This window comes from Aspergillus stella-maris, assembly GCF_047715825.1.
Source record: "Aspergillus stella-maris strain CBS 113639 unplaced genomic scaffold BDV14scaffold_18, whole genome shotgun sequence".
Classification (NCBI taxonomy): Eukaryota; Fungi; Ascomycota; class Eurotiomycetes; order Eurotiales; family Aspergillaceae; genus Aspergillus; species Aspergillus stella-maris.
In genome coordinates, this window is record NW_027396812.1 from 15,673 (window position 1) to 43,132 (window position 27,460).

General features: G+C 52.2%; 9 protein-coding genes across 9 annotated transcripts; 3 read left to right on the forward strand and 6 right to left on the reverse strand.

Moving 5' to 3' along the window:
- Positions 1-1,517: 1,517 nt before the first annotated feature.
- On the reverse strand, positions 1,518-9,520 carry BDV14DRAFT_198694 (type I polyketide synthase; the record flags this gene model as incomplete). Its single annotated transcript, XM_073773013.1, has 2 exons — positions 1,518-2,613; positions 2,679-9,520. 2 exons carry the CDS (start codon positions 9,518-9,520, stop codon positions 1,518-1,520), a joined length of 7,938 nt encoding a protein of 2,645 aa, XP_073629528.1.
- Positions 9,521-10,009: 489 nt separating this feature from the next.
- BDV14DRAFT_198695 (FAD-dependent oxidoreductase) lies at positions 10,010-11,619 on the forward strand (the record flags this gene model as incomplete). Its single annotated transcript, XM_073773014.1, has 3 exons — positions 10,010-10,311; positions 10,395-11,091; positions 11,155-11,619. The coding sequence occupies 3 exons, from the start codon at positions 10,010-10,012 to the stop codon at positions 11,617-11,619; spliced, it is 1,464 nt and encodes a 487-aa protein (XP_073629529.1).
- Positions 11,620-12,896: 1,277 nt separating this feature from the next.
- BDV14DRAFT_207887 (SDR family NAD(P)-dependent oxidoreductase) lies at positions 12,897-14,140 on the reverse strand (the record flags this gene model as incomplete). Its single annotated transcript, XM_073775265.1, has 6 exons — positions 12,897-13,057; positions 13,155-13,200; positions 13,294-13,316; positions 13,400-13,502; positions 13,596-13,960; positions 14,047-14,140. The coding sequence occupies 6 exons, from the start codon at positions 14,138-14,140 to the stop codon at positions 12,897-12,899; spliced, it is 792 nt and encodes a 263-aa protein (XP_073629530.1).
- A 1,593-nt stretch (positions 14,141-15,733) lies between these two features.
- Positions 15,734-16,900, forward strand: BDV14DRAFT_198697 (uncharacterized protein; the record flags this gene model as incomplete). Its single annotated transcript, XM_073773015.1, has 1 exon — positions 15,734-16,900. One exon carries the CDS (start codon positions 15,734-15,736, stop codon positions 16,898-16,900), a length of 1,167 nt encoding a protein of 388 aa, XP_073629531.1.
- Positions 16,901-17,961: 1,061 nt separating this feature from the next.
- BDV14DRAFT_188795 (alpha/beta hydrolase) lies at positions 17,962-19,640 on the forward strand (the record flags this gene model as incomplete). Its single annotated transcript, XM_073771117.1, has 4 exons — positions 17,962-18,111; positions 18,169-18,503; positions 18,593-19,235; positions 19,434-19,640. The coding sequence occupies 4 exons, from the start codon at positions 17,962-17,964 to the stop codon at positions 19,638-19,640; spliced, it is 1,335 nt and encodes a 444-aa protein (XP_073629532.1).
- A 232-nt stretch (positions 19,641-19,872) lies between these two features.
- BDV14DRAFT_198699 (FAD dependent oxidoreductase) lies at positions 19,873-21,421 on the reverse strand (the record flags this gene model as incomplete). The annotated part of the gene is made up of 2 exons (XM_073773016.1): positions 19,873-21,182; positions 21,253-21,421. The coding sequence occupies 2 exons, from the start codon at positions 21,419-21,421 to the stop codon at positions 19,873-19,875; spliced, it is 1,479 nt and encodes a 492-aa protein (XP_073629533.1).
- A 594-nt stretch (positions 21,422-22,015) lies between these two features.
- On the reverse strand, positions 22,016-23,120 carry BDV14DRAFT_188796 (D-mandelate dehydrogenase-like dehydrogenase; the record flags this gene model as incomplete). Its single annotated transcript, XM_073771118.1, has 2 exons — positions 22,016-22,510; positions 22,605-23,120. 2 exons carry the CDS (start codon positions 23,118-23,120, stop codon positions 22,016-22,018), a joined length of 1,011 nt encoding a protein of 336 aa, XP_073629534.1.
- Positions 23,121-23,521: 401 nt separating this feature from the next.
- Positions 23,522-24,422, reverse strand: BDV14DRAFT_188797 (class II aldolase and Adducin domain-containing protein; the record flags this gene model as incomplete). Its single annotated transcript, XM_073771119.1, has 3 exons — positions 23,522-23,919; positions 23,988-24,245; positions 24,350-24,422. The coding sequence occupies 3 exons, from the start codon at positions 24,420-24,422 to the stop codon at positions 23,522-23,524; spliced, it is 729 nt and encodes a 242-aa protein (XP_073629535.1).
- Positions 24,423-24,961: 539 nt separating this feature from the next.
- On the reverse strand, positions 24,962-27,416 carry BDV14DRAFT_198702 (transcription factor domain-containing protein; the record flags this gene model as incomplete). Its single annotated transcript, XM_073773017.1, has 7 exons — positions 24,962-25,873; positions 25,918-26,116; positions 26,163-26,287; positions 26,335-26,388; positions 26,439-27,145; positions 27,211-27,259; positions 27,309-27,416. The coding sequence occupies 7 exons, from the start codon at positions 27,414-27,416 to the stop codon at positions 24,962-24,964; spliced, it is 2,154 nt and encodes a 717-aa protein (XP_073629536.1).
- Positions 27,417-27,460: the final 44 nt, after the last annotated feature.

Sequence of the window (27,460 nt, forward strand, 5' to 3'; positions counted from 1 at the left end):
GGGGGGGGGGGGGGCGCGGGATTCTCTCTGACAGGCCGCGGTGTGGACAAACGGACACTTCGCGTTGTAAATTGGGCTGCATGAGAAGGGCATGACTCGGCCTTTCGGCGGGGTCGATTCCTCCCTCTACGACAGGTCCAGGACAGGTCGGCCGTCTCACGCCCGGGTTCTGCGTCAGATGCAGTACGGATGTTCACCGCTTGGTTTTTGTCAACTCACCCAGCCTCTTCGTCGACGAGGGCAGTCCCTTATCTGTGGAGCTTGTAGCTACATAATATCTTTGCTGGCGGACAGTCTTCTTTGAGGGGAGGTCATGACCAAGGCCGGGCAAATGATGATCACAGGTGACTAGAGGTGATCGCTGTACCTAGGTGTGATCACTGTCCCAGCAGCCGCGGGGATCGGGCGTCCGATTTTAAGAAGATGTAGGTAAGAATTTGTGATGATGTGATCTATGGCCAGGTGTAGTGGATATTGGTTAAAGTAAATAATAGAGTCATTGTTTGCTGGCAGAATGCCCTTGGGCGATAGGGAAAGTCAAGAAATTGTACCCTATACATATATTGTTCCCAGGCATACACAGACGACAGAGATTACCAGTATCTAGCATTTAGCCATAGCAAGAAAATCAAGGATTTTGAAAGGGCTGTCGCTCCATATGCAAAGAGTCCTGCCAGAAAGTCATGCTAGACTTGGATCCGGAAAGGTTCAGTTCGTTGAACTTGAGGTTGCGGGTGTTGGGGCCGGCAAGGCAAAATTATCGGTAGTTGAGGGAGAATGCTTTAACCTGACCAAGTGCAAGCATACTTTCTATTCGCCACTGCAATACATACTATGCTCTTGTCGCAATGAAACGAACGCATGATGACTACAGTTGCTGTACAATTCGCTGCCAGGCCTTGTAACTTACCCGCTGATTTCTGAGTAATGGCACTTTCTATCTCTTGTATATAGAGGGCGTTTTGGAAAACAGTGAACAACAGCATCTAATTTACTACCCAAGCGACAACGGCTCCTGGCTCTAGAATATGTGTTGTTGCACTCCCATCATATTAGTGGACACCAAGGGCGGGGGTGATTATAATACACTACGTATAGATATATATATGTAAAAATATATACAAATATCGAGGTTGCACCCGCCACCCTTCTTGCACATTCAGCCACGGGAATAGAAGTATTCCACAACAGCTACAAATGATATTGAGTTTTAAAGCTAAGAGAAATTAACTCTGTGCAGTTAGCTGTATCCCGCCAGCATCAATAGACCATGTATCATTCCAACCCAAGCTTTCCAGTTAGCGCCTAGCATAGCATAGTTTTCGTTACAAGTCACATAACCCCAAACGCTCAGAGGCAAAAGAACCCGCCTGAAAAACCTACGAAGATCCATCCAGCTGCACCTGAGCATGGCCAGTGTCCGTCTCCGTCTGGATCTTGATCTGGACTTGCATCCTCTCGTCCACATCTTGGGTCTCCAACACCGTCTGCTTCTGCTTCTGATTTTTCACCTGCGCCTACCCCTGATCCCCAACATCACCATCACCCTTTACACCACCTAAATTCCCATTTACTCCCTCCCCCTCCCCTCCCCCGTCCTCAACAATCCCCACCCCCAAACTCGCAACAGCCATACCAACCAACTCCCCCACAGACCCCCCATTCAACAAATCAACAAGCGGAATCTCAACGCCTAAATCGCGGTAAAACCACCGCCGCAAATCAACAGCCACCAGCGAGTCCATGCCCAAATCACGCAGGCACGTCGAGGAGGTGACGGACATGTCCTCCGGTAGATTGAATTTGCTGCGGATTTTGGACGTGATTGCGTCTTCTAGGATCGCGGACGCTTCTTCGGATGATGTTGTGGATGAGAGTTGGAAGCGGGCTGTTGAGGAATCTACACTTGGGTTTGCTGATGAGGATGGAGTGCGTCCGCTGGGGCTGCGGACGAAGTAGTCGAGGTATCCCCAGTATATTGGCCTTTGCAGCGAAGGATCAGTAGGGGCGGCTTTATTTCCCCCAGAGGCAGAGGCAGCACCAGCATCCACCTCATCAGTCGGAACAAGCTCGCACCCCGTAACAATCTCAGCGGTCCTCTCTGCACCAGCACGCGGATCCCCCGCGACAATAGCCTCAGCAACCATCCTGTCCAAATCCCTTTCCGAAAGAACATATGACGACGTCGTAGCCCTAACATGAGAAATCATATCGGCGCCTAACCTCGCAACCGCCCCAACACCACTCACGGCACCAAGATGCACTATACTCCCCGGTAACCCGCGCGCGCGGCGCGCGTGCACCAGGTTCGCCTGGAAGCATGTTGCCGCGCTGTAGGCGGACTGGGACCAGTTTCCGGAGATGCCGGCTAGGGAGCCGAGGAGGATGAAGAAGCTTAGTGAGTGGGGACCAGGGGTGGAGGGTGAGAATTCATCGAGCAGCATAGAGCCAAGGACCTTGGGGCCGAGGATGGATGTTATGCTTTTCGCTGTGGTTTGGAGGAATTCGCGGTCGTCGAGGATTAGAGCGCCGTGGATTATGCCGGATAGAGGGGGGTGGTTTGTGGCTATTTTGCGGAAGGTTGTTGAGACGGAGGCGCGGCTTGTGAGGTCCCTAGATTAGAATATCTATTAGCTGGGCTCATGGATTTGTAGAGAGGTAGGTAGGTGTGTACGTACATAGACATCAACGTAACCCGTGCACCAAGCTGCGCCATTGCCGCGAGCCATGTAGTGCTCACATTCGGCGTTCGACTCGCGAGGACAATATGGCGCGCGCCCTTACTGACCATCCACGAGGCGAGTGACTGCCCCATATCCCCCGCCAGACCTGCGAGAAGGTAGCTTCGATCAGGGGAAAGAGAGACAAGAGAGATAGCGGGCTCGATCTGCACGGGAACTTTGACGCCCGCGCTCGCGCAGTGGCGCCAGTCGATGATTGAACGGGGTGTTGCTGACAATGTGGCGGATAGTTGCCGGGCGTTGATGATTGTGTCATTGGGCTCCTCAACGTCTATGCTGCAGTTTAGAATGAAGGGCGTTGAGCGTTTGATTTCCTTTATGAGGTGTTGGATTGGATCTGTGTCGTGATCGTCACCTGGGAAGCTACCTGGGCTCGGCAGGGCGGAGGGTCTGTAAACATCTCGTGCGCATAGACAGCGAATACACGAAGGAGACAGGATTTCCTTGATCTGAGCAAACGATCGTTCTGCGTCGTCGGCGACACTAAGGTTAACTGCGACAGAGATATCGCGCGGCAGAGTGTGTCTCAGTGTACTGGCCGACATCATCGAAGGCAAGATCGTCATGCCATCGATAATTCCAGACGAATTCTCGATATCCACGAAGAGAGGTCTGACTCGTCTCCTTGCAGCTTGCACGGTGATGGCGCTATACAGCGACTCGGTAGCCCCAAGGACAAGAAGCGTGGAATGCGGCTCTGCCTGCTGAACGACATACAATGAAATGACAAGACTAGCTACGCGCTTCAACAAAGCCACTTCATGGGCTTCCGAAAGCCCAGCTGGGATATCCCATGACCATCCTGAGGGCACAGGCGTTGGGTATCCGTGGGTTGGTGATAGGCAGAGGAGTCGGGTGCCCGTGGCCGTATCGGTGCCGACAACGAGATGGACGAATGGACTGTTTGAACTCGACCTTGCTACCGGGAGAGCGTAAAGCGTGGTGTATCGTGGGTGCACCAAGATGCCAGTGTTGTCTTTTGGTGAGCTCTGGTCATTAGAGTTGGCGCCGGTCACCTCGCGTAGGACATGCCCTCCATTGTGCAGGCCCACGACACGTACCGCTGTCTCTGACAGACCGTCAATATCTTTCGTCACTCGAGACCGCATGGCCGTGTACCGCTCGTTGCTGGCTAGATCATCTAGTAAGCGGACGATATGCATGATCCCATCCTCGGCCAGGTACAGCTCCGCCTCGGTCGTATGCAGGCAAGTCGACATGCGGAAGTCGTTGAGGGTATCGGTGTACACGAGGCGCATAAAGCTCGTTGCCACCAGATCACCCGTGGCCTGGTTGCGATCCCTGATATTCAGAAATTGGTACAGCGACTTGGGACACTCATGCACTAGCGTCTTGAGCCAGCCCCTGCTGAGCCCGTAGTGCGGATACTGTGTCTCTGGGCCCACGGTCACCCAGAGCATTTTGCTTGCTGCGCGGACGATAGTCTGCATTGATTGTAATGTCTCGTCTGTCAGGGTTGTTAACCAGGGGTCTTTTCCTATGTCGAGGAGACTCAGGATGACGGTATCGACTTCTGTTCCCTCGGAGAAGAGGAACGCGGGATCAAGTTCTTCGCACTTTAGGGACGTAGCATGGATGACTCTGGTGAATCGAGGCTTCAGGAGGGACGAGATCTCTCTGACTAGGGGCTCTAGCCAGGCCCATTCAGGATCGATCGTTTCTCCCCCTCCCAAGATGACCAGCTGCGTAGGCCCCGGTGAATCTCCAGGTACAGCACTAAGCGGCTCACGTAAAAGGCGCACGCGGTCATCAACAGCCTGGGCGATTATGGAAGACGTGCTGCAAACTTTTTCATCGTCACCAGGCGTGGCGTAGACATCGATGCCACCAAACCCAGTCTCTCTAAGCAATTCATCCCATCCCTCGCGACTGATCATAGGCCCCCAGATACGCCCATCCTCACGACCAGCCCACCACCCTTCAAACCCACAAACAGACCAGGTCGTGTTGATAGTATCTAGGTTCGTCACCTCCTGCATGGCAAGGTACCCACCCGACTTGAGAAGGCGGCGCACCCTAGCCATAGTCTCCTTCATGAACCTGGTAGCATGTAGGACATTCGACGCGATAATCAGATCGTACGCGCCGTCCTCAAATCCCTGCTCTGCCAGATCATTCTCGATATCCAGAACCTTGTAAACCATCCTGTCCTCGTATTCCGCAAGCAGCCCACCCTCCCTCGCCTCCTCAAAGAACGCAACCGAGATATCAGAGAATGTATACGAGAAACAGCGCCCCTTAAGCCTTCGCAGGACTGCGCGCGTCGCGGCACCTGTCCCAGCCCCAATCTCCAGAATACGCATGCGCGGAAACCGGAAGGCAAGTTGGGATACTAGCTCGCCGAGAACATTGTTCATCATCTGCATGCCTGTGTCTTCTTCGTAGAAGCGCGTTAAGACATCCTCGCGCCGGACTTCTTCGAGGAGGAGCTTCTCGCCGCGCAGGAAGGGGATGATGTTTGCGAAAACGGTCGCTGTCATGCGTACTTCTGCTAGGTGTGCTACCGGGGCTAAGAGGTGGGTTAGATCGTCCCGTGTGCCTGAGAGCCATTCGTTCTTGAGGACTCGGTGTTTGCCGCTGCGTGTTTGCGTCAGGACTCGGTCCATCCATGCTATTATTGTTGCGCGGTGACAGTCTAGCTCAGCGCGATTTTCGGGGGGTTCAGCGCCCCACTCCTCAGCCGTGAACTTGACGTAGAGGAGGATGATACGCTCTAGGTACTCAAAGAGCTCAGAGGCTGCAGATGGACTCAATGGCTGAGCGGGTGGGTTCCAAGTTATAGACGGTGTCAACGGCCCCAGCACAAGCTTTGCAAAGAGTCTTCGCTCCTGCGCGGGCGGATGCAGCGGTGCAATGTCCACGCCCATCATCTGCACGATTCCCTGGCCGTCCTCAGTGAACAGGTCGCAGTCCCCCGATATACCGTCCGCATCGAGTTTCGCCGTAGCACCAACGGCAGACAAAATATGCCCGGAGGCTTGCGTACCCGCGACGCCGCAGAAAGCCGGGTTGATGAGGATTGATTTGATGCGCACGGGGACGAGGAGCGTGTAGATCTCGCCATCATCGGGGGCTCCCAGGGCCGCTAGGAGCGCCTGGAGTGCTGTGTCTAGAACGACTGGGTGGAGGAGTGGTGGCGGGTGCGTTCTTGAGGCTGCTGCCTCGTTGAGGGAAATGTCGTTGGATATCGTGGCTATCGCCTGGTCCTTGCGGCGTAGAAGTGATTGGACGCCTTTGAAGACACCAAAGTAGCCGTATCCCATACGTGTGAGGAAAGAGTAGAAATGGTCTGTGGCTAGGGGGCGCATCGCCGGGTCTGTCTCCGTTTGCGCGGCAAGTGTGTTGCGGGTTGCTTCGCCCCAGATAATTGAAAGTCGACCGGCAGCACGACGGGTTAAAGAGTCGGCTGTCGCGGTGCAAGCGTCAATATGGAAGACAGCCGTGGTGGCGCTGGCTTTGGAGTTATCTTCTATCGACGACAGCTGGAAGAGTGTCTCGACGCCGACGGCATCATCCTCGGCGATTGGGATCGCTTGATGGATTTCCAAATCCTCAATCTGGATTAGACGCATTGTGCGCGATCTAGTACTCGCCAGGATACTGGCTGCTTCGAGCGCCATTGCGATATATCCGGTAGCTGGGAAGACAGCGCGTGTCGAGACCCGGTGGTCGGCAAGCCAGGGGAGGATCTCCTGCTTCAGGTAATTGTGCCAGCGCCACTCTCTATCGGCTGAATTTGGGTCACGAGAACCAAGGAGGATATTGGGCGGGCCGCGTTTCAACAGATGGTGCTTCACGGGACGCCGGAAGAAAGTGAGTGGCTTAACATGATTGAAAGGATACGAAGGGAGACCCAGGACAGGCACCCGGGGTAGCTTGAGGGCTGGCTCAAACAGACGCATGTAGCTGGTGACATCGAGAGCACTAGGGCCCAGATACCCCCAGAGGCTTCCAATGGCCTCGGCCATGGTCTCTATTCCACTTCGTCCACGCGACAAGAGTTCGATGTACGGTATGTCAGTCCCAGTGTCCCCCGGCAGAGCAAAAGCAAGAATCTGCGAGGCAGGCCCCTTTAAAGCCGGATGAGGCCCAATTTCAATAATCATGTCAGGTGTGCCATTCTCGCTAAGAACAGCCAGAAGGCCTTCCAGAAAACCCACCCGGCTGACAAGATTGCTACCCCAGTAGCTGGCTTCGACACAGGTGGAATGCTTCGACAAACACATCCGTACTCCCGGATACGCAGTAGAATACCACTTGGGCTCGGCGGTACTGCGTTCTTTCGGCGCGAGTGCCCGGATGTTGCAACCCTGCATGGACCGAAGATACTCAGGCGCAGCGCGCTTCATGTGATGGGAGTGATAGGCGGCGTCGACATGTAGCAGGCGAGCAAACTTGCCCTCGCTCTTCAGCAGCTGCTCGAGTCGACAGACCGCCTCGGCATCGCCGGAGAGAGTCACGCTCAAGGGCGCGTTGCTTGCAGCCAGGACGACTTGGTCCTGGAACTCATCCCGGGCACAGAGGGCATCTGCTTCCTCTGGCGAGATCCCAGCCGCGAGCATTGCGCCGGCCTGGTCATTTCCATTCCTATTCCCAATCCCATTTTCGCTGTTACCTATAGTCTCTCTACCATTTGGTGTGCCCGCCCACGCAGCGGCCCGACCACGAAGATACGCAATGCGAATAGCATCATGTGCATTGATAAACCCCGCGGCATACGCAGCTGCAGTCTCACCCGAGGAATGCCCAATCACAGCCTTGAACCTGATCCCCAGGGAGGTCAGAAAGCGCACTTGCACGATCTGCAGCGCAGTACATAGCGGCTGCGACAGGTTTGGTCTGTGGAGGTTAGCACAGGCGTCTCCGAGCTCATCTAGGAGTGAGATGGTGTGGGCTTTAGGGCCAGAATGGTCCTTGTATTGCTCCGGGAGAGTGTCCAGCGAGTGCTGCATCTGTGCCATCCATTTCCGTGCAGGCGGACAGATACTTATCAGATCGTGGCCCATTTGCGCCCATTGTGCACCTTGGCCGTTGAATATGCCCAGAATGTACCTTTCTCCATTGCTGCTAGTGTTCTTCCGCTCCAGGATAAAGGGCAACTGCTCCTTGCGCTTTGTGGCTTCCAGGCCGGCGGTGATCTTGGCCTGTAATTCCTCGAGAGAGCCAGCAGATATTGCTAATCTGTACCTTAGCGCTGACTTGCGCTGTATCAGGGTAGCTGCGAGGTCATGGGGTGACAAGTCAGGGTTATTTTGAATAAAATCGCCGTATGATTCTAACACATTGGCGAGGGACTTGCCCGCCGCTGCTGAGAACGTGAATGGAAGGACCATGGAAGGCGTTCCTGCTAGACCATTAACTCCATTGACGACATCCTCCTTCCCATTCGACTCTGTGGCTCCTGGCTCGTAGCTCTCCAGAATAGCATGAGCGTTGGTGCCGCCAAAGCCAAACGAGTTGACAGAAACCCGGCGAGGCACTCCATGCGGCAGAGACGCCCACGGAATGGCGGCAGTAGGAACTCGCAGATGACGAGTGTACGGAGTCAATGCTGGGTTCAACGAGTCAAAGAGCAAGTTTGGGGCTATCTTCTTGTTTTGAAGAGACAGCGAGGCCTTGATAATGCCCGCCAGCCCAGCTAGACCCTCTGTATGACCAACGACCGTCTTAATGGACCCAACATGAAGTACATCCTGCTCTACCCCCATATCATCATCGGAATATCCAGCGCCATTATCACCCGGGGGATCCCCGAAAAATGCCCGGTAGATGGCAGACGCTTCCTGCGGATCCCCCACCAAGGTCCCGGTCCCATGGGCCTCAAAGTACTGGCATCGATCGCGCGGGTTGCGAGGGTCCAACCCAGCATTAGCATAGGTTGACTCAATCAATTGCAGCTGGGCCGTGCTCGACGGAATCGTCAGACCCTGAGTATGCCCGTCTTGATTCACGCTCGTTGCCCGGACCACGCACTCTATGGGATCACCATCAGCCAGGGCATCAGAGAGTCGTTTCAATACGACCGCAGCAATCCCTTCGCCTCTTGCATAACCATTTGCATCAGCATCCCACATGCGCCCGCGGCCGTCAGGGGAAAGCATGGACATCTTCGTCGTAACAACAAAGAACGACGGGCCGAGAAGCAGGTTTGTCCCAGCGGCAATGGCAACAGAACATTCGCGTTGCTGCAGAGATAAAACAGCCTGATGGAGTGCAACAAGGCTAGACGAGCATGCAGTGTCGACAACCACTGACGGACCATGCCAGTCGAAGAAATAAGACACGCGATTCGCGACTATACTCCGAGCGCTCCCTGTCGCCGAGTGCGTGGGCACAACCTGGTGATCTGCAGCAAAGAAGTCAGGCCAGTCAGCGCCCATCTGACCGCAGAAGACGCCCGTGCTGGATCCTCTAAGCTGGTCGATGCGCAGGCCCGCGGCCTCAAGTGCTTCAAACACTGTTTCGAGAAGCCCGCGTTGCTGCGGGTCCATCGAGGCCGCTTCGAACGAGGAGATATTGAAAAAGGCCGAGTCGAAGTGGAGGGGGTTTTCGGATAGGAAGTAGGCTTCTTTTGCGTTCAGTGTGCCTGGGTGGCTTGGGTTTTCGTGGTAGAAGGATGCTGCGTCCCAGCGGTCTGGGGGTGGGCCTGATGCTACATCTCGGGGGTTTGAGAGTAGCTCCCAGAGACGAGCAGGTGCGGTTGCTTGGCCTGGGAAGCGGCAGCCTGTGCCTAGGATTGCGATGGGTTCCACGGGCATCGCTTGGTTTGCAAGGTTGAGAAATTGATTGTGCTGTGGTGTGATAGTGTAGAGGGTTCAAAGCGAGAAAGAACGTCCGTTGAGACCTTTCTCAAACTCCGGCAATCTATATATAGCAAATGATACTAGCGAGTACCATGGCCTTAGGCTAGTCCGATATTACTGAGCCAAGAGCAAAGGCATAAACAATTCGGACATGCTTCGGCGTAGTTGCATGGCCCCTACGAATCCACGAAGTTCGTGCTGCCCTACACTGATTGTTTTGTTACGCACGCCGACTTCACTCCGACAATATCGGTATCAAGACGGAATTGGTTTGGAGATCGGACGCTCAACCACCAACATTCTGTGGTCTATGGGTTTATTCTTGGGTAAATGCTATTGACCTAGGTGATCAGGCGTGCATCCCAAGAGAGGACTCCCAAAACATCGACATTGCACCCGCCAATCTCACTTCAAACCCATCTGGGCGACCATTGACTACCCACCATGAGCACTGGAGACGAGAACACTCGGCTGCGCGTCGTCATTGTCGGCGGTGGCATCACAGGTCTCACACTAGCCCAATGCCTCGATCATGCTGGGGTCGATTATATCCTCCTTGAAAAGCACCAAGACATCACTGCGAACTTTGGCGGCTCCATCGGTCTCCAGGCAAACGGATGTCGCATTCTTGACCAGCTTGGCGTGTACGATCGGCTGCTACCATGGTTGAACGACAGCGCCTTTATCTCAAATGGGTTTCCTGATGGGTTTATACGGGTCTATGACTCGGCGCCGTACGAGAAAATGTAGGTCCACAGCCCATCATACACCGTTTCCCACCCATGTAATGAATAGAAGAGAAACCAACTCACGTTTTTATATGAACAAGGCTAGGATATCCGTTCTTTATTATCCGCCGCACGCATCTTCTACGCGGTCTTTACGAGTCGTTGAAGGATCAGAGTCGAGTTAAAGTCGGGACCAAAGTCACCTCTATCACTCGCAACCCATCACTACCCAACGGCCCTCTCTCTATTGTTACCGAGCGAGGCTCTCAATATACCGCCGACATTGTTGTTGGAGCAGATGGAATTCATGGCATCTCGCGGGGCGAGATGTCGCGACTTGCAGAACCTCAGAACCACCAAATCAACATCCAAAAGCCCATCTCAGCCAAGCCAAACCAGACGCATGGACAAGGGCCCATGGCAGTCGAATATATGTGCATTCTCGGCATCAGCACCGCAAGGGACTCAATATCAGAGCTCATCAAGAGAGAAGGTGTCTACTGCGCTAGCTACAAGCACGTCTTCTGGCTTATCATCCCAAACGGAGACGGCAGTGTCAACTGGTTTACACTAATCAAGCTTGATAAATCGTACTATTATCCACACATTCCAAAATGGGGCCCTGATGAAGTAAAGGCTAGATTGGAAGCCCTGGCAGACTACACCCTCGTCGGAACCCTCACTTTCCGCGCCCTCTGGGAAATCACAGCCCCAATCTCGTGTGTCCCTATCTACGAGGGGATAATTGACACTCCAACTATGGGTCGTATTGTCTGCATTGGTGATAGCGTTTTCAAGGTGAGTCAGCCTACTGTATCTATCAACGAAAGCCTCTGGCCAGATACTTACACCCACCCACAGATGTCTCCATACCTAGCACAAGCAGGAAACCTGTGCATGGAAAGCGCCGCATCACTAGCAAACAATCTTCGCAAACTAAACCACCTCAAGAGACTACCAACAGAGGCCGATATCCAAAGTGCATTGAGCGAAGCTACAGAAAGAATGATGACAAGACTGCGCCGCGTAAACGCTACCTCGCACAGGATAACGCGCATCATGTCACTAGAGACTTGGACAGGGTGGGTGGAGAATCGATATGTGATGCAACTTACTGCAGCGCCGCTGCACTACGTGAATATGGCAGTGTTGAGCGCTGGAGTGATCTTGGACTATCTGCCTTTGCCGCAGCGAGGGAAGGATGCGGAGGGTAGGGTGGCGAGGAGGGTAGCGATGTGGAAGTATAGGGCCCTGATGGTCTGTGGTGTTGTTTTTGGCGTGGCTGTCGGGGCTCTTGTCATTTCTTCCTTTACTCTCTTCTCCTGAGTTTCTATCAGCGTGTGTACTCACGGTTCAAGATGTTTATTGGGAACGTTTGGAGTGCTCGCTTGTTCGTTGGATTGAGTCACTAGGTACGACGTCGTGGTCGGCATAAACTTACACAGAGCTCTCACAGGGCGATAATTATGCAGAAACCCTATGTAGCCGTGTACTCCAGCGCGTTGATATGAAGTCCTTTTACAGTCACCCCCAACTGCCCCTGCTGGTTTTTCGTACCCAGAGATAATCCATTCAATCCCCGCTAGGCATGCACGGGATCCGTTTCAGTTGCGGTCTACGCTCCGCAGACAGTTCGGAGACCTATCCTGATAACCTGAGGGGCTACGCCGAGACCACCCCGGCCGACTGTTCCAGAATGCATACGCAACCAATTCTACACACTCAGCGGCGGACTCCCTTATATTATGGCATTCCAGCACGCGCTTATAAATACCTGTATTAAAGCAGCCAGAGTAGCCCGCCAATCATGCAGAAGTCCAACACAGTAATTCTCAATCCTGGAGGCTTTCCCCCACGCGAAACCTGACATCTCAGTGCTATCCTATGCAATCCTGGTGAAAGGAAGCCTCTCTATCCCCAAGGTGAACCCTATGACCTCCTCGAAGCTTCTTTCCATTCATGTATCCTGCGCCCCGAGTCGTCACCGAAATCTAAATGCCTCAGCCTATGCCCCCAGGTGTCCAGATCGCAAGGAACTCAGACCGCGGGCCAGCTGAGATCTGGATCTTAATGTCCATCTGCATATGCATCTTTATATGCAGCAATCAGCCATCCAACCTCAAAGCAGTCCTACAACCCGGGAAAGCTACGATGTTCAAGTATGCAATTGGCAGGGATCGCAGCAGTAATCCCATGATAATGCAGGCAGGCAGGGGTATGAAAAACCATTGACAGCTGTCAAGCGAGATTAAGATAATCCTATTCAATCTTCAACAGCGCCACAGATCCCCAGTGTTGCACAGCATCGGCGGAACGTCAGACCAATTGTCCGTGCTGAGACTGTTGGACCATATGATACGGTGCGCACTCAATCTTTGTTACACTGCAGGAAGTCATGAGCAATTACAATTGTGACGAAGTTTTGGGGTTCATGAAGGCAAGCAAGGCAAGCTGCTCATGGCGCTGGGGGAATGTCGCACGAGATAACCTACTAGGGGGGTAGATTACTATCTCATAACATCTAAGAATAATGTACCAAATTAACACTAATAAATAAGGCCTGCCACAATTAACTACCTTAAATCATGAGCTTGAGCGCCAACTTAAAGACTATACCCACCGTCCACCATCAAAGTCGAGCCATAGACATAGCTACTCATCGGAGAGCTCAAAAACAGCACCGCATTAGCAACCTCTTCTGCCCTCGCTGACCGTCCAATAGCCGTCCGGTCAATTTCAAAGTCAAGGTGCCCCGCCGCCAGGGCTGGTCAGATGAAGGGGGTATCGCCTACGTATCTAGGGCCCGCAGGTCAGCTTTAGCAATGGCCCGCGAATGAAAATGGAGGAACATTACCCCGGACATATTGCGTTAATGCGAATACCATCTCTTCCGTATAGCTTTGCGTCCTATCATCTGGTCAGTTTGTTGGCATGAGAAATCCGGCAATGCAATGCAGGTAGGCTCGTATCGCGAGGGCAGCGGTAGGGTTGAGCACATACTAGTCTCGTCAGGCCGATTATTGCTGCGGTTGGCGTATTATGCATCAGCGTGCGCTCTTATCTTGAATACGACAGATCCATAGGTAGAGGATCCTCAATTGCTCACCGTGCTTCGAAGCCACATACGCCGCGGCCCCAACTCTGATATCTGGGATCCTTACACCCATAACGGACGCGACGTTCACAATGACTCCTTTGAAGCCGCTCGCCTGGTTGATACTGAGGATGGAAACCCATGTCAGCCGACTCTCTCGCTAGCCCCTGCGATATATAGGTGGATCCATGGATCGTTATGAGCATACATACTCCTGCCTCAACATCTGCGTAATGACTGCCTTGACGCAGATGAAAATTCCCGTCTGGTTTACGCTGATTACTTTCTGCCAATCCGCCATTCGTAGTTCGTGTGTTCGGCCAGGCAAATGCGCAATGCCTGCCGCATGCACGGCGACATCAATCCTGCCGAACTGCTCGACAACAGACTCGACAGCCTTGGCAACATCTTCTTCGCTCGCGACGTCTGCGAAAAGCGCAATGATATTGATATCGGGGAACTCTGCTCCTAGATCCGCTTTCGTGGGCTGCAAAGCGGACTCGTTGATGTCGAGGAGCGCGATGTTCTCGATCCCGTTGCGGGCAAATGTGGTGGCCACCGCTTTGCCAATACCTTGAACATAATATGGTAAGCTTTAAGCACTGGACTACCTCGTACCTTCTGGTGATACGCTGCGTCTGGTACGTGGCCGTGTCTACCAGGGTGGGGGGATGAAAAAAGTATACCTGAAGCACCGCCAGTTATGAATGCGGTCCCAGCCACTCGATAAGGAGAGAGCGCAAAGCTTGCCATTCCGCAGATGAATTTTGAAAAAAAAAAAAGTAAAGTAGACTCTGCCAATGGGTGAGAAGCACGGAAAATGCACGCGTTCAAGTAAAATAACCAGAAGGGCGGGGCCAGTATATATGTTATATCTAGCTCAGATGAGGTAGGATAATGCTGATACTTATATTTTCACCAGCATCGCAATAATCATGATAACAGACAGACTACTCTATATGAGATACATATCTCATAATACGAAAGAGCTCACAGTATCATTAACATCAGCTCAGTCTAGACGCGTTCCGAGTATTCCCTTAGCGCGCTCTACCATACACGATGAATTAGCATTTCTATTCGGAGAAGCACGATTGGCCGAGTGCAGCTCGGCAGAAATAACTACATCTCCGGTTTCCTGCAGCATGCACGGACCTCTATGCACGCCGGCTCCAATCCATTGCCGGAGCTGCAGCTACCGATTGATACAGATCGTAATCCAATTCAGGATCTGCCATACGGTACCACAATGTTGGGAACCTTGAGGTCCTCACGTCATACAAGACACCTTGAAAAGGTCTAAGTGCAGTGCATTTGGCGGGTCTGCCTTAACCCACACAGGATAAAGATCCCCTGCGCGCGCTGACTGGCTTCTGTCGTGAGAAGATGCAACAGACATCGCGTTCTTCCCTACATCGATCTGCACGTTTGATCCAGGACAGTGATCGCGTATGAGTCACTTAATATATCCTCGCTTAACGCTGGTCCATACGGACCCCTGGACAGAGAAACGGGGTCTTTCATTCGACCAGCTGTACACGAATTGTTCGTTCCGAACTATAGATCTATTTTGTATGGTTAATTAAAATTGCGCCTCTCTATAAGCACTAATGCAGACTTCCACTTCAGCTTCAATCGTATTATTCGCGCCCTCTTTGTCATTACGGGGGGGGGCGGGGGGGTCTAGATATTTAATATGCCCGGTGTCTATGTCGACCCTGGTTGCGCTAAATCATGGTACATGTGCAAACATCTGAGTAAAACAGCTACAGCCTTGTTTGTTGCCTCCATGGATAGTACTGACAAAAGCCGAGGTGTGGTATGTGACCGACGCAGTGCCTGTGATCGATGCCGTGGACAAAAGCTTCGCTGCGTTAGATCAAACGGCGGCTCTCTGGCTATTCTGGGCAGGAAATGCGAGCGCTGCAGGAAGGCAGGTGCGGATTGTATCAGTACACCCGCGCATGGACGAAATCTTTACAATTGGGATGGGGAGTCAGGTAAGCAGGTCATTGCGGCCATCCCGTTATGGTCATGTAGTCCATAAGATGACTCCTCGCTCACGAAAAGCGCATATATCTAGATACACTGGTCGCGGACCAAGGGCCAAGGGGAAGCAGACCTCTGGGGCATGGATGCTGGTCACGAGTGAGCACTTCTTGCAGCAATAAACGAGAATACTGGACCAACTCTGATCAGCAGAGCCTGAACAATGTGCTGGAGGCTCCTGGAGGGCTAGAAGTCCTAGATCCCAGATCCTCCCCTGCTGACGGCGGCAGAGATGAAAATGATACTTTTTGGGGCGGATATACATCCGCGCAAGAACCATCCGCCAGTGTGTATCAGATGTCCACTGCCTATGAATTTGATGTGTTGCTCAACGTAGATGAAGATTTTCCGGGCCGTCAACAAGTCGAACCAAGCTTCTCCTCTCCAAGACTCCCCAGTGCAGAAGCAAGCCAGAATGCAAGCAGCGAGACAGGAAATGAGCATTTACCATCGTCGTCGAATGCCACTGCTCAATCTACCTACTTCGACCAAGACAGGCTACTCAAGCTGTCGTCACTTATCCCAGACCTCATTGCAGACTTCAATCGCATCAACGCTTTGCATCTTTCAGATATCCTCTCATACAACTCCAACGCCAATACCCTACCTAGTTCCAGCGCGAAAAATATGATTGGACGTGTTATGGACTGCTCACAAAGGTTTCTGGATGCTTTTCAACATCCCAGCCAAGATCAAGGAAAAGCACACCAGAGCCACCAGCACCACGACGAACAAGACATGCCACAACCAAACCCTTCAAGTACGGGACCTGCCTACGAGTCCGGGTTCTGGAAACCGCCCAATGAAGCTGGAGCCATTTGTGCGCTGCAATCACCGGCGTCGGCACCAAAATACGACAACCCTAGCAGCCAACATTCCTCCTCCCAACAACACGCGCGCACACACATTGATCTCCCATCCAGTCTTACCATCCTAACCTGCTACATCTGGCTCCTTCGAACATACGACAGCATCTTCACAAAGCTCTACACAGTCCTCGAGCCCAACTTGCCGGTGACACATGGCTCCCCTGACACCCTCCCATCCGTCCTGCCTGGCCTCTGGATCGGCGGCTTCGGCCTCGACAACAATCGCACTATCCAGATCGAGATCCTCCTGCAATTGAGCTCACGAATGATTGAGCGTATTGAGAGTGTCCTAGGGATGAACCTGATCTCCCCGTGTGACGATGGGAGCCTCGACCTCGGACTCGAACTAGATAAAGCACCACATCTACAGCCACGTTCACCAGTAACACCGCCGTCATTGTCGCCGTCATCTTCTCTATCTGAGCGCTCGATGGTTTTCAATGCTACTGCGACTAATGCTTTGATGGGGGCTCTGCAGGAACAAAGCTCCAGTACTGCTTCTGCGGAAATGAATGTTTCTGCGGGCTGGAAGCCACATGACTTGAAGCAGACGATGCGGCGGATTCAGGATGTCCTTGGGGCAAGGCAGGTTTAATTAGGTTTAGTTGTCAATGAAAGCATGGGTTTAATGTTATGATGGAAATGAGTACTACTCTCTAATCTAATATATCCCAACGCATATCATTTCATCTCCAGAAATAACGTAGCCTTCTTCAACCCGTCGGCCTGGGGCCATGGCGGTATGGAAGATATCATAGGTTTCCCAATCTGGCACTAAAGCCCTGACAGAGAGCATAGATCTAGGCATATCTCAGGTACTCCAAATAGGCAAATGTAGCAGACATTGCTGACGTGTGGGCGGGACGATGCACTCAAGGCACCTGGTTGCCCTTTCCTTACAGGGTCCTATAAAATAGCAGTATTTACAATCCGCCATAGAACTTTTCATTCCTAGCCTGTGTAACAATGAATAATACCCAAAGTTCGGAACTTTCCTAATCCATCTTGCTGGAGAATGCCTGCTGGGCTTATATTGACTGGATTTCGGGCACTTTTGACCCCGCGGCTTGCTGGGGGGGATACGGGTAACCAGATATCAGGGTAAACCATGCCAAACGCTTACATGCTGAATGGTGAGGTAACAAAGATGAAACCTCACGCAGGGTAGTACGGGGTATGGCTGTACCTACCTGCCTAGGTAGGTAGGCTTGAAGTCGAACTCCCCGCCGTAGCCCGCTCTCTGCCTTATGTCGAGCACAACCAAGGTTCTCTCCGATACATATCTGTTCCGGATCGGATATGTGTATCGGATTGGTGAACCTCACTTCTTACATGCCCAGGTTGGTCGATTCACATTCGGTGTCGGGGTCGGGGTTGGATTCAATTCGGGTTCATGGATACGTTGCCCTACCTGGGATATGTAGGGACCCCGAAACAGCTTCGTCCACCGGGACCCGGTCTTCTTCTGATTTTGGGCTCTTTAACCCTTGACCTACGAGGAGTGGGGTCGGGAGCGAAAGGGCAGAGGCCGCATAGGAGCACATATTGAATAGGATTGATTATCCCTCCTGATTGAAATCCGATGCCACATTGCTTCCCTTTGACTCTTCTCCATTGCAACTCAATACACGATTAGGCTGAGTCGAGAATCATAATATGAACAGCACAAACAGACCATTTGTACCCCACGCCAAAAGAGAAGGCCAGGTTGAGCAACAAGAACCTCACAACCACAAGAAATCACCCAGCACGCCGCCAAAATCAATATTTGCGAACAGAATGCTTTACCTCCCCTTCTACGTCTCCGTCTGTGTCCTAACACTAGCCCTGCTCCTACCCCACGACGCCCTCGCCAGCCTCCAGCTCTCTACCTCCAAGTCCAGCCTGGGCAGCAGAAAGTCAAAATCCACCACGAAGAGGAATTGCATCACGTTTAACCTTAAAATCCCCGTGACAGCCCCCATCGCCATCTACGACGCCCCCCGCGTAGACAATAGTATCGACGCCGTGGATTTCGTCTGGGACCTTCAGCGCTGGACAGCGCCGAACATCTCGGACCGGATCAGGGGGTTCGACACGATCCGAGAGACGTTTACCATTAATGCACAGCTATGTAAGCCTACGGTTTCAGTGGCCAGAAACTTGTCCAGGGCGGGCATACTACATATTGCGACGCATGGGCCGTGGTTTGATAAATCGTGCGTTGTTTGCTCTGCTCTTCCCTTCCGTTTATCACTCCGTATATCCGCATCTTGTCCAATAATGGCGCTTATTGACGGCAAGATAGGTACTGGGACCCTGAACTCGACCCCGAGAAATACTCCTACGTCGACGCCGCCCTCGACGCGGGCTACTCAGTCCTCACGTACGACCGGCTGGGCATGGGCAAATCTTCCAAGCCAGACGCGTACACGGCGCTACAAGCCTCTGTGCAAATGGAGATACTGAAAGAGCTTATTCTCCTTGCGCGAGGTCGTTCGGGATCGCTTTCCACCTCTCCTTCTTCATCCCCTTCATTCTTTTCCTCTACCTTCAAGGAAATAGTCCTAATCGGCCATTCCTTCGGCTCAGGAATAAACATGGCCCTCCTACAAAAATACAGCACCAACCCCGCCCTACCCATCGACGCAGCAATATTCACAGGCCTGCTCGTGCGCGGTCGAAACCAAATTAGCGGAATCGGCTACGTTGCGTTCGGGCTCGATCACGCGGGGAGCAATGATCCGGCTCGGTTTGCGGACCGTGGAAGCGGGTATATGGTGCAGGCGAGTGCGAGGGATGTGAATCAGGTTTTCTTTAAGAAGGGGTTTTTTGATCCGAAAATGCTGGAGTATGCGGTGCATGGAAAGGAGACGGTTGCTGTGGGGGAGTTTATGAGTCTTGGGAATGTTTTGGGGCGGCCTGTTGGGGGGTTCAGGGGGGCAGCTTTGGTGAGGTTGTTCTTTTCTTTTGTCTATTGGTGTTTTTGTGTTTGTGTTTGGCTGTCTCAATGGACGGATGTCGGCTATCGGAGACCGGGGATAGATCTAGCCCACCCCCCTCTCCCCCATCTTCGGCCATGTCGAGTTCAGCTTCTCAATCATTCAATCCATTAACTCACTAACGCTAACCGCCCCGGTGCCCGGTAGTTTGTTCACGGCGAAAACGACTTCACATCGTGTGTGGGGAACTGCACGGCATCTGTTGACATTGCCGGCATCAGAGAGGCCTTCCCCGATGCGTCTGATGTGAGCGTGCATATTCAGAAGGGGAGTGGACATGCTGTCACGCTGCACGAGAATGCCAGGGATGTTTACGATGTGGTGTTTGATTATCTGCGCAGGGTAGGGTTGTAGGTAGGTAGGTAGGCAGGTAGGTAGGCGGGTATGTGTTTCTCCTCTTCTGGTATGAAAGCTTCTTTACAATCGGTTCATATAATGGCTGGACATGGACTGGTAAAGGGCGAGGTAGATGGCATAATCTGAAACATTAGCGTACACTAATAAGCGCCTATATTCATGCGACCCAATTCATCTGGGTTTCTGGGCACCACCATGTCCCAGTAAGGTAGGTGTATCTCCACTGGGCTTATAGTCTTGCCTTCCCTTTAATATCAGCATCGATCAAAAGAGGAGTATTCCCCAGAGCCCTCTCCCCTTTACCTCCCTCCATCAACACATTGGCTGGTGTCTCATCCCCACGCGCCCTCCACCTCCAAGCCTTCACAGCCTCCCGATCAGTCCCAACACCTTCCATAATATCCACAACCCAATTGCCAATGTTCGGTAGATACTTAAACGCATGCCCACTACCCCCAGTAGCAACCATCAGTCCCTGCCTCCCAGGAACCCGATCAAGAACAAGATGATTGTCATAACTATCCGTATACCAGCACACGCGGGTCAAGGAAATATCAACCCCGTTCTCAGCTAACTCAGGGATATGGCTATCCAGGAAGCGGCGAATAACCTTGACTGCCTGCGCAGGGATAGCCGTGAATGACTTCCTCTCGGCATCATGCTCCGACCACCGCGTAACAGGAACACTGCGCTCCTTTCCATCTCCCTGCGTAACGGGGTTCGTGTACTTCGTCCCCCGGTATCCGATCTTCAACCACCCGTTTTCGTCCCGGGGGAACCCGTACAGGCCTCCTTCAGCCCCATCGCGCATTTTATATTGCCATGATGGGAACCGATCCGGTGCGAAGCGGTCGAAGAGCGACGTACCGGGTTCGAGTTTCAATAGCACGACTGAGCCGGCCGTTGCTTCGCAGAGGTTATCGAGGGCTGGGAGGAGCGAGGGTGTCCACCCGCCACAGGCGAGAATTGTCATAGTTGCACTGTGGCCCTTGCCATCAGCCGTTTTGATTCCTGTGACTTTCCCCGAGCTAGAGGGGTCGGAGCCATAAAGAAGAGACTCCATCCGACCAGCTTCAGTCCCAAAAACAAACTTCGCACCAAGTGACCTCGCCTTAGCCAGCGCAAACCGACACGCCTTATCTGCAACTGCTAAACCACCTGTTGTATCGAGAACACCAACGTTCCCCTTCCCGCTTTTGGTTCTCCCATACCTGAACGGATCAACAGCGTACCCCAACCCTTTCCCCTCAGCAACTTCCACCTTCCTTGGAACGGTAATATCAAGCTGTGAATCCTTGAGCCCAGCCTTCTCCGTATTCTCAATTGACGCAACTTCGAAATCAGGTAATGTCTCACGATCTGTAAGTACCAGGTGCCCGTTCTGGATGAAGACGCGGTCGGCGCTTGTCATGCTGGGAGGAACTAACTTTCCGGTTTCGAGCTCGTCGTTCCAATTTTTCCATTCTGAGATTGCGGAGAGCGTTAGGGATTGGTATGTAGTGTCTGAGCCGTATGCTGAGCGTATGATTTTGTTGAGGTCTGTAGGTAGCCTTGCGTTAGCCAGCCATCTTCTGACTTGGCTTTGTTAGGAAAGGTAGGAGGAGTATACCAGCAGAAGCAGCATCACACCCCTTCAAATACGAATAAAGCGTCTCGTCATACGGCTGCTTATCGAAGACAGTGACATCCTTGTACCCACGACGAGCGAGGTGTAGAGCTGTGCTAAGGCCGAAGATGCCGGCGCCGACGATGATAATGGGGTCTTGTTTGCTCGGCATGTCGTGACGTCTGGCTATTATCAAAAGGAGGAGTGATGCTTTTAAGAGACGCGAGTGGGAGCTCGGGATACCGCGCCATGGTTCCCGCCGAGTGCGTGCTTAGCTGGAGCTATGGTGCAGCTTCTCCAACACCATTCATGTCTCCAACGGGTTGTTCCGAACCAATTATAGCTTCATCTGATATCGTGTCTCTGTATCTCTCGATCTTAACAGACTCCTACTGAGCATGGTGTTACAGGAACATTTGTGATGGTCATGACCCGCCAACGTTCGAATCATGGGGGTTTTGTCGCCGCGGGCATTGACACTGCAGGGCAGGACCACATCAACCATACTCGAAGGATCCAACTTAAAGACTGGTTTATATGTACAAACTCTGAAGTGTTGAAGAGCTTGTGAAAATAATGCTGGCTCGATTGCTTCTATACGACACGTTTTTATAAAACATCATGCAATGAGCAACAAGCTGAGTCCTTATCCTCTCGCATGTTAGGGCTACCAAGAACAGCCCTACATCTCTTTACATCAACGCAAAAGTAAATACAATAACCCAAGTCACGTCATCCCCCCAAATCCCCCAGGACCTAGAAGGACCTACTCAATCTCAAAAACAGGCGACCTCGGCTTCCCCTCCCTAAAAAGCGCCCTAACATTCTCAAAACACTCCGTTTCCGCCCTCTGGTACGCCATATCCGTCAACCCCCCCAAATGAGGCTGCAAAACCACCTTCTCACTCTCCCTAAGATAAGGATGAACATTTGGTTCGTCAGGAAACACATCGAGCCCTGCGCGACAAACTTTCCCGGACTCAAGTGCTGCGATTAGTGCGTCTTCGTTTATTACCGCGCCGCGGGCGGTGTTGACTATGAAAACGCCGTCTTTCATTGCGGAGAATTCGGAGGGGCCGAGGAGGTTTGTTGTCTGTGTGTTGAGGGGGCAGTTTATGGAGATTATGTCGGCGGTGCTGAGGAGGTGCGTCAGGGTTGGGGCGTAGGTTAGGGCGTATTCTTCTTCGATGGAAGGGGGGAGTTGGTGCCGGTTATAGTAGTGGATTTTGAGGTTGAATACTTTGGCTTTTTTGGCGAGGTACTATTCATCCCAATCATATCTAGTCAGTACGGCACGGCCAGTCCCATTCACTTCCGCAGCAAAAACACAGTTTGGCTTCGGTGTTTAGACATACCTTCCCGATAGCACCAGCCCCAATAATCCCCAAAACCAACCCACTCGGATCTCTCGCAGGAACAACAGCCGGACTCCTCCACAAGCCCTTCCTCACAAGTCCCTCAGCAACAGACGTATTCCTCAGCACACTAAGCACCAACCACATGGCCATATCAGCCGTGGCCTCCGCAACCGCATCAAGCGTATTACAAAACCATATCCCCTCCCTCTTCATCCAATCGACATCAAACTCATTATACCCCGCGCTAGCCGAGACAATAATCTTGCAATGCGGAACCAGTGCGCCAAGTAGGTCTTCGTCAAAGGGCTCATAGGGGGGTGTGCCCATGCGGATTATGAAGGCGTGGATTGGGCCGTGCGTTGCTATATCTGCCGCCAGGAGGGACTTTGTTTCGGATCTGTTGGAGGCGGGGAGAACGCTGTAGGTGAATTCCTGCTGGAATGTGGATAGGTAGGATTCTGGGATGTATTTTGGGGTGCCGAGGGCCACGACGCGGGGTTTGGAGGCGGTCATGGTGCTCGGGATCTGTTCTGACGAGGATTTGTTGCTTTGTGCAATTGATCATTTTAGGTTTCCGGGTTATGAGGGGTCTTAAGCTGGAGCTTACTTTTACTTGCCCCTCTTGGAGTCTCGGAGCCCGTGATGCGGAGTGCATAATAGTTGGAGATAATCGCGAGTCTGCGGATTCTCCCATGTGCTTTATCTGGCGGGCTCGGTAGTTCCCGATCTGCGGGCATACTCCGAGTGTCCGGATTTGTTGATTAGGACTGGTTTCGAAGATTTAGCGGTCATGCATTATTATGTTTGATTGTGACACATTGTCTACGGAGAGTACTGGGTTGGTCCTTTCATTTTCGCGGCTGTTGCTGTATAGCAGATAATGACTGTACTCCAAAGTACTAGGTTCAACAGCCCTACGCCAAAAACTCGCCGCCTGATCTTTTCAAGATAGCCTCATACTCCGGCACAAACTGCATATACATAGCCTCTGGGCTCCCAGTTCCACGCTTGGTATACTCCGCCTCTTCATCACCCACGACCGTCTTGCCCAACGCACTGCTAGCACCAATACTCCCCGGGACAATTGCCGCTTCAACCAGTAGCTGTGTCTGGCACCCCCTCTCCAACGCAATGAAGAATGCCGCTGCTTCGGCGATTGTGCGGCCTGTTGTGAGGAGCCCATGGTTCTGCAGAATGATATTCTTCTTTGTCGCGCCGAGGGCATCAGAGATTCTATGACCTTCTTCTGTCGAGAAGACGACGCCGCCGAAGGAGGGGTATACTGCGAGGTCATCGTAGAACATGCACGAGTCTGTGACAGTTCATATCAGTTTTCCATAACTTCGCATGATAAATAGTATGTCCAAAGAAGTGACTCACCCTGATTCAACATGTCGATGCCCTTCCCGAATGTACTCCACGCCCGTCCATACGGGCTATGCATGTGCACGGCAGCATGAACGTCAGGTCTGCGCTGGTGAAGCACGGAGTGTATATTGAAGCCGGCTGTATTAATGGGTTTATCTGCGCCGCCGACGCGCTTTCCTTCGGAGTCGACTCGCACCATGTCCGAAACCGTCAGGAGGTCAAAGTGGACACCGTACGGATTGATCCAGAATGTTTCAGGGTCGACTGGGTCTGAGAAACGTAAACTTGTAGGTTAGCTATAGTTAACTTTGCACATTGATGCCACGCTTCGGGCATAGGAATCCCTCGCAGCTCGCCGGTCGGAGAAGACGTACCGCGAAGCGAGATGTGCCCAGAAGCGCCATCCGCAAATCCCAACTTTGCGAAAATGCGAAATGCACCAGCCATGTGCTCAATCTGCCATTTTCGTGTCGCGGCCGGCGAGTCTGGCCATGGTATGTGATGTATCCGCTGGACTTTACCGTCGGCCGTTGTCTCAGTGTTCAGCGTGGCCGTGGCCGTGGAAGTTGCTGTTGTGCTCATGATGTGGCTTTTTTTTGTATAGGAAGATCAAGACCTTGTTGTGTAGGTCTTGTCCGATGGTGAGTATTTTGAACTGTAAGGAACTGGATGTCGGAAGATCCCGAGTTGGAGAAATCAACCCCGCATTGATATACCTCAGGTCACGACTAATCAGTTAGTCTGTAATTCCTTCGAATCTATTCCAATGATCAAAGACAACTTTTGAGTGTCCCTTTGGCTGTAAGAATGTACCGGTGGAAGCTGAGCAAGAATAGGCGCATCGGTCAAGATTTCGAAAATGAATATTTCGCAGATGTCCCTAAGCGAGTAAATCATTTGTTCATCAGTAATCCGTACCCAGTCCTTGCCCAAGGTATACGTAAGATATAAATTCGTGACTGTGGGCTGACACCTTCTTTCCGGTGTCAATCAAACCCATCGCCCGGCCACTGAGGCAGTCCCTGGAGAAGTTCTTGGACAAACCACCCCGACTCCTCGGGAATGGCCATAGTATCCAGCCCATTGTTGATCCAATCCTGTAGCGTAGTGTCTACAGGAGGCTGGGTCACTCCCGTCCATATTTGAGAGGGGTCAGAGAGGTTCCCGTCACCGCACACCATACCAATGGTTTTCTCCGAGAGGGTTTCAAAGAGGTCTCGATATGAAGTTCCAAGGCTCCACCTCTCAGCGACAATAACAAGCACAGTAGAGCATGCCATACAGGTACTTATCACATCTGTCTGCTTGGTTTTCTGGCGTACTCGCTGAGAGCGCCAGAGGCAGTAGAGGTAGGTCAGACCTCCTAGGAAGAGGATGTGTACGCTGCCCCAGGTGAACTGCACAGAGGAGCTTTGGTAGAGCCGTCGGTAGTGAAGACACATGTCTCGCGCACACCTTGAGCACTCATCAAATGCAAGCTCCACTATCTCTTGGTCTGGACGGATGTTCCCGCTACTTGTATCTTCAGGTTCACTTGCAGTAATAAATGGCCTGTATAGAATGAGGATGGAATGATCATAGGCAAGTCGAAACCATTCGGATGAGGCAAACACTGAAAGAGGGTTTGATTGGGCAAAGTCAAGCTGGCTCGGCAAAGATGAGCGCCATTGTTCGAGTTCCTCGCGCAGACTCTCGACCGTGCCCTTTCTAGCTTGCACATCAATCGAGAAGTGCGACGCCTTGGAGTAAAGGCAGTCGCTAATTTTGGCCCATAATCGGCGTAGTTGTATCACATGGAGAGCGCCTGTCATGAGTGTGGGTGGATCCTTTGCTGTTGTTCGTGCTCTACGCGAGAAACCAGTAGGAGCGATGTCCTCGTCATCAATGTCGGCGGGCAGCTTCGATTGTTAGCCAAGGTCATCATTGACGAGGGGTGAAGTACCTCAACATCGATACAATCTTCCGGAATACCAACAGGTCTCCCTAGAATAAATGCAGCAACGCGATCTATATCATAGGCAACCCAGAAGCACCTCTTCAACATCTCTTTCGTAAGAGTATCTGCATTCCGGCGGTAGCATTCGGTGCTTCTGTGGTACCCTAGCTCGACACAGTGTCGAATGGCCATGCCCGAGATTTTCCTACATGTATTAGCATGTGAAACAACTATAGGTATCAAGCTCTTACCAGAGACTAGCGCCGATGGGTGAGCGTATTGAATAGACAGCACATGCCAAGATGCCTTGTACAGACTCCAGGGTGTTGAGCTCAAGAATAGGAGGCAGGTGAACCAGCGCCGCTGCATAGTATTTCTGTTCGGTGAGCCAGCGTCTGACGATTAATGTAAGAGGCGACGTACTTCCGCAGCTTCGTAATAACTTTGACACAATACAAGGGACCCAATGGCGTACACCTGACTTTATCAGTAATCGTAGGCTGGCAAAGTACGGAAGGGTGATGTACCATGAGCACAAAATACAAAGGTATAGTAGGCGATTCAGTGCCGATCTCTGGCTGGCCGTCTTTTCGAAGATTCCGCTCCCACGTTCGAAATGTCGGTCTGTGCAGAACGGGATATTGAGGGTGTATGTTATTCCAGTAGGCATTCGTCAGTTTTTCTGCCATTGGAGGTGACGGTAAACGCAGAGAGGTCTCTTCTTGTATTGCAGAAAAGGGAGATGGTTCTCTTGCAGCCGCAGCGCTATGTTGGGAGCCTGAAGCAACACTGCTGGTAGTCGGTAAGCCCATCGTCGCGCCCACTATGCGCGAAAATGAAACGGCAGATGATGGACCAAAGTAATGCGGATCTCGTCCAGTAGCACTCAAGCATAGCAGAGCAACCTCTGAAGAGAGCACATCAATTCGTTGGTCTTCCGAATGGACAGAGGAAGGACGTCGGACGCTGGCTTGCTGAGCGGCTGTTGCAGTTGTCTCAGGTGAGATACTGTCAGGCTGACAAGGTAGATTATTAGGGGAAATTGGGCCATGATCAATGTCATTCGCTTCGTACGTCGAGTAAGAATGCAGCTCCGTCGACCCTAGGTGATCCAAAGCAACGTCTGGTCGAACTTGTTGTAGGAGCGACTCTAGATAAGCAACTCGTGTTTCCAAAGATTTAAGATAGTCTCGAGGTCGCTGAAGTCCCGTTGCAGGGTCTTCAACAAGGCAGTCTATCACAATGTTAGGTCTGTGTACCTTGTTGAGGAGCTTAGCCGTCCAATATATATATCCGTACCTCGAGAACTTTTGATGCAATTTTGACATTTCGGACTCTGCCCATCGCACTATGTATTCGTTAGTATACCCAATGGCATAAAAACATTTGAGAGATACCTTCAATTTCCTCTGCTTGCAGCCAATACAGGCCAGCATCGTGCGGTCCCCTATGCGGGCTGTGCGGGGACGCTTTGCCGCAGGAGGGCTGATCGGAGAGGAGGTCATTTCGGGTTCAACAAAGAGCTGCTTCTATCCCACGTGTCTTCGAC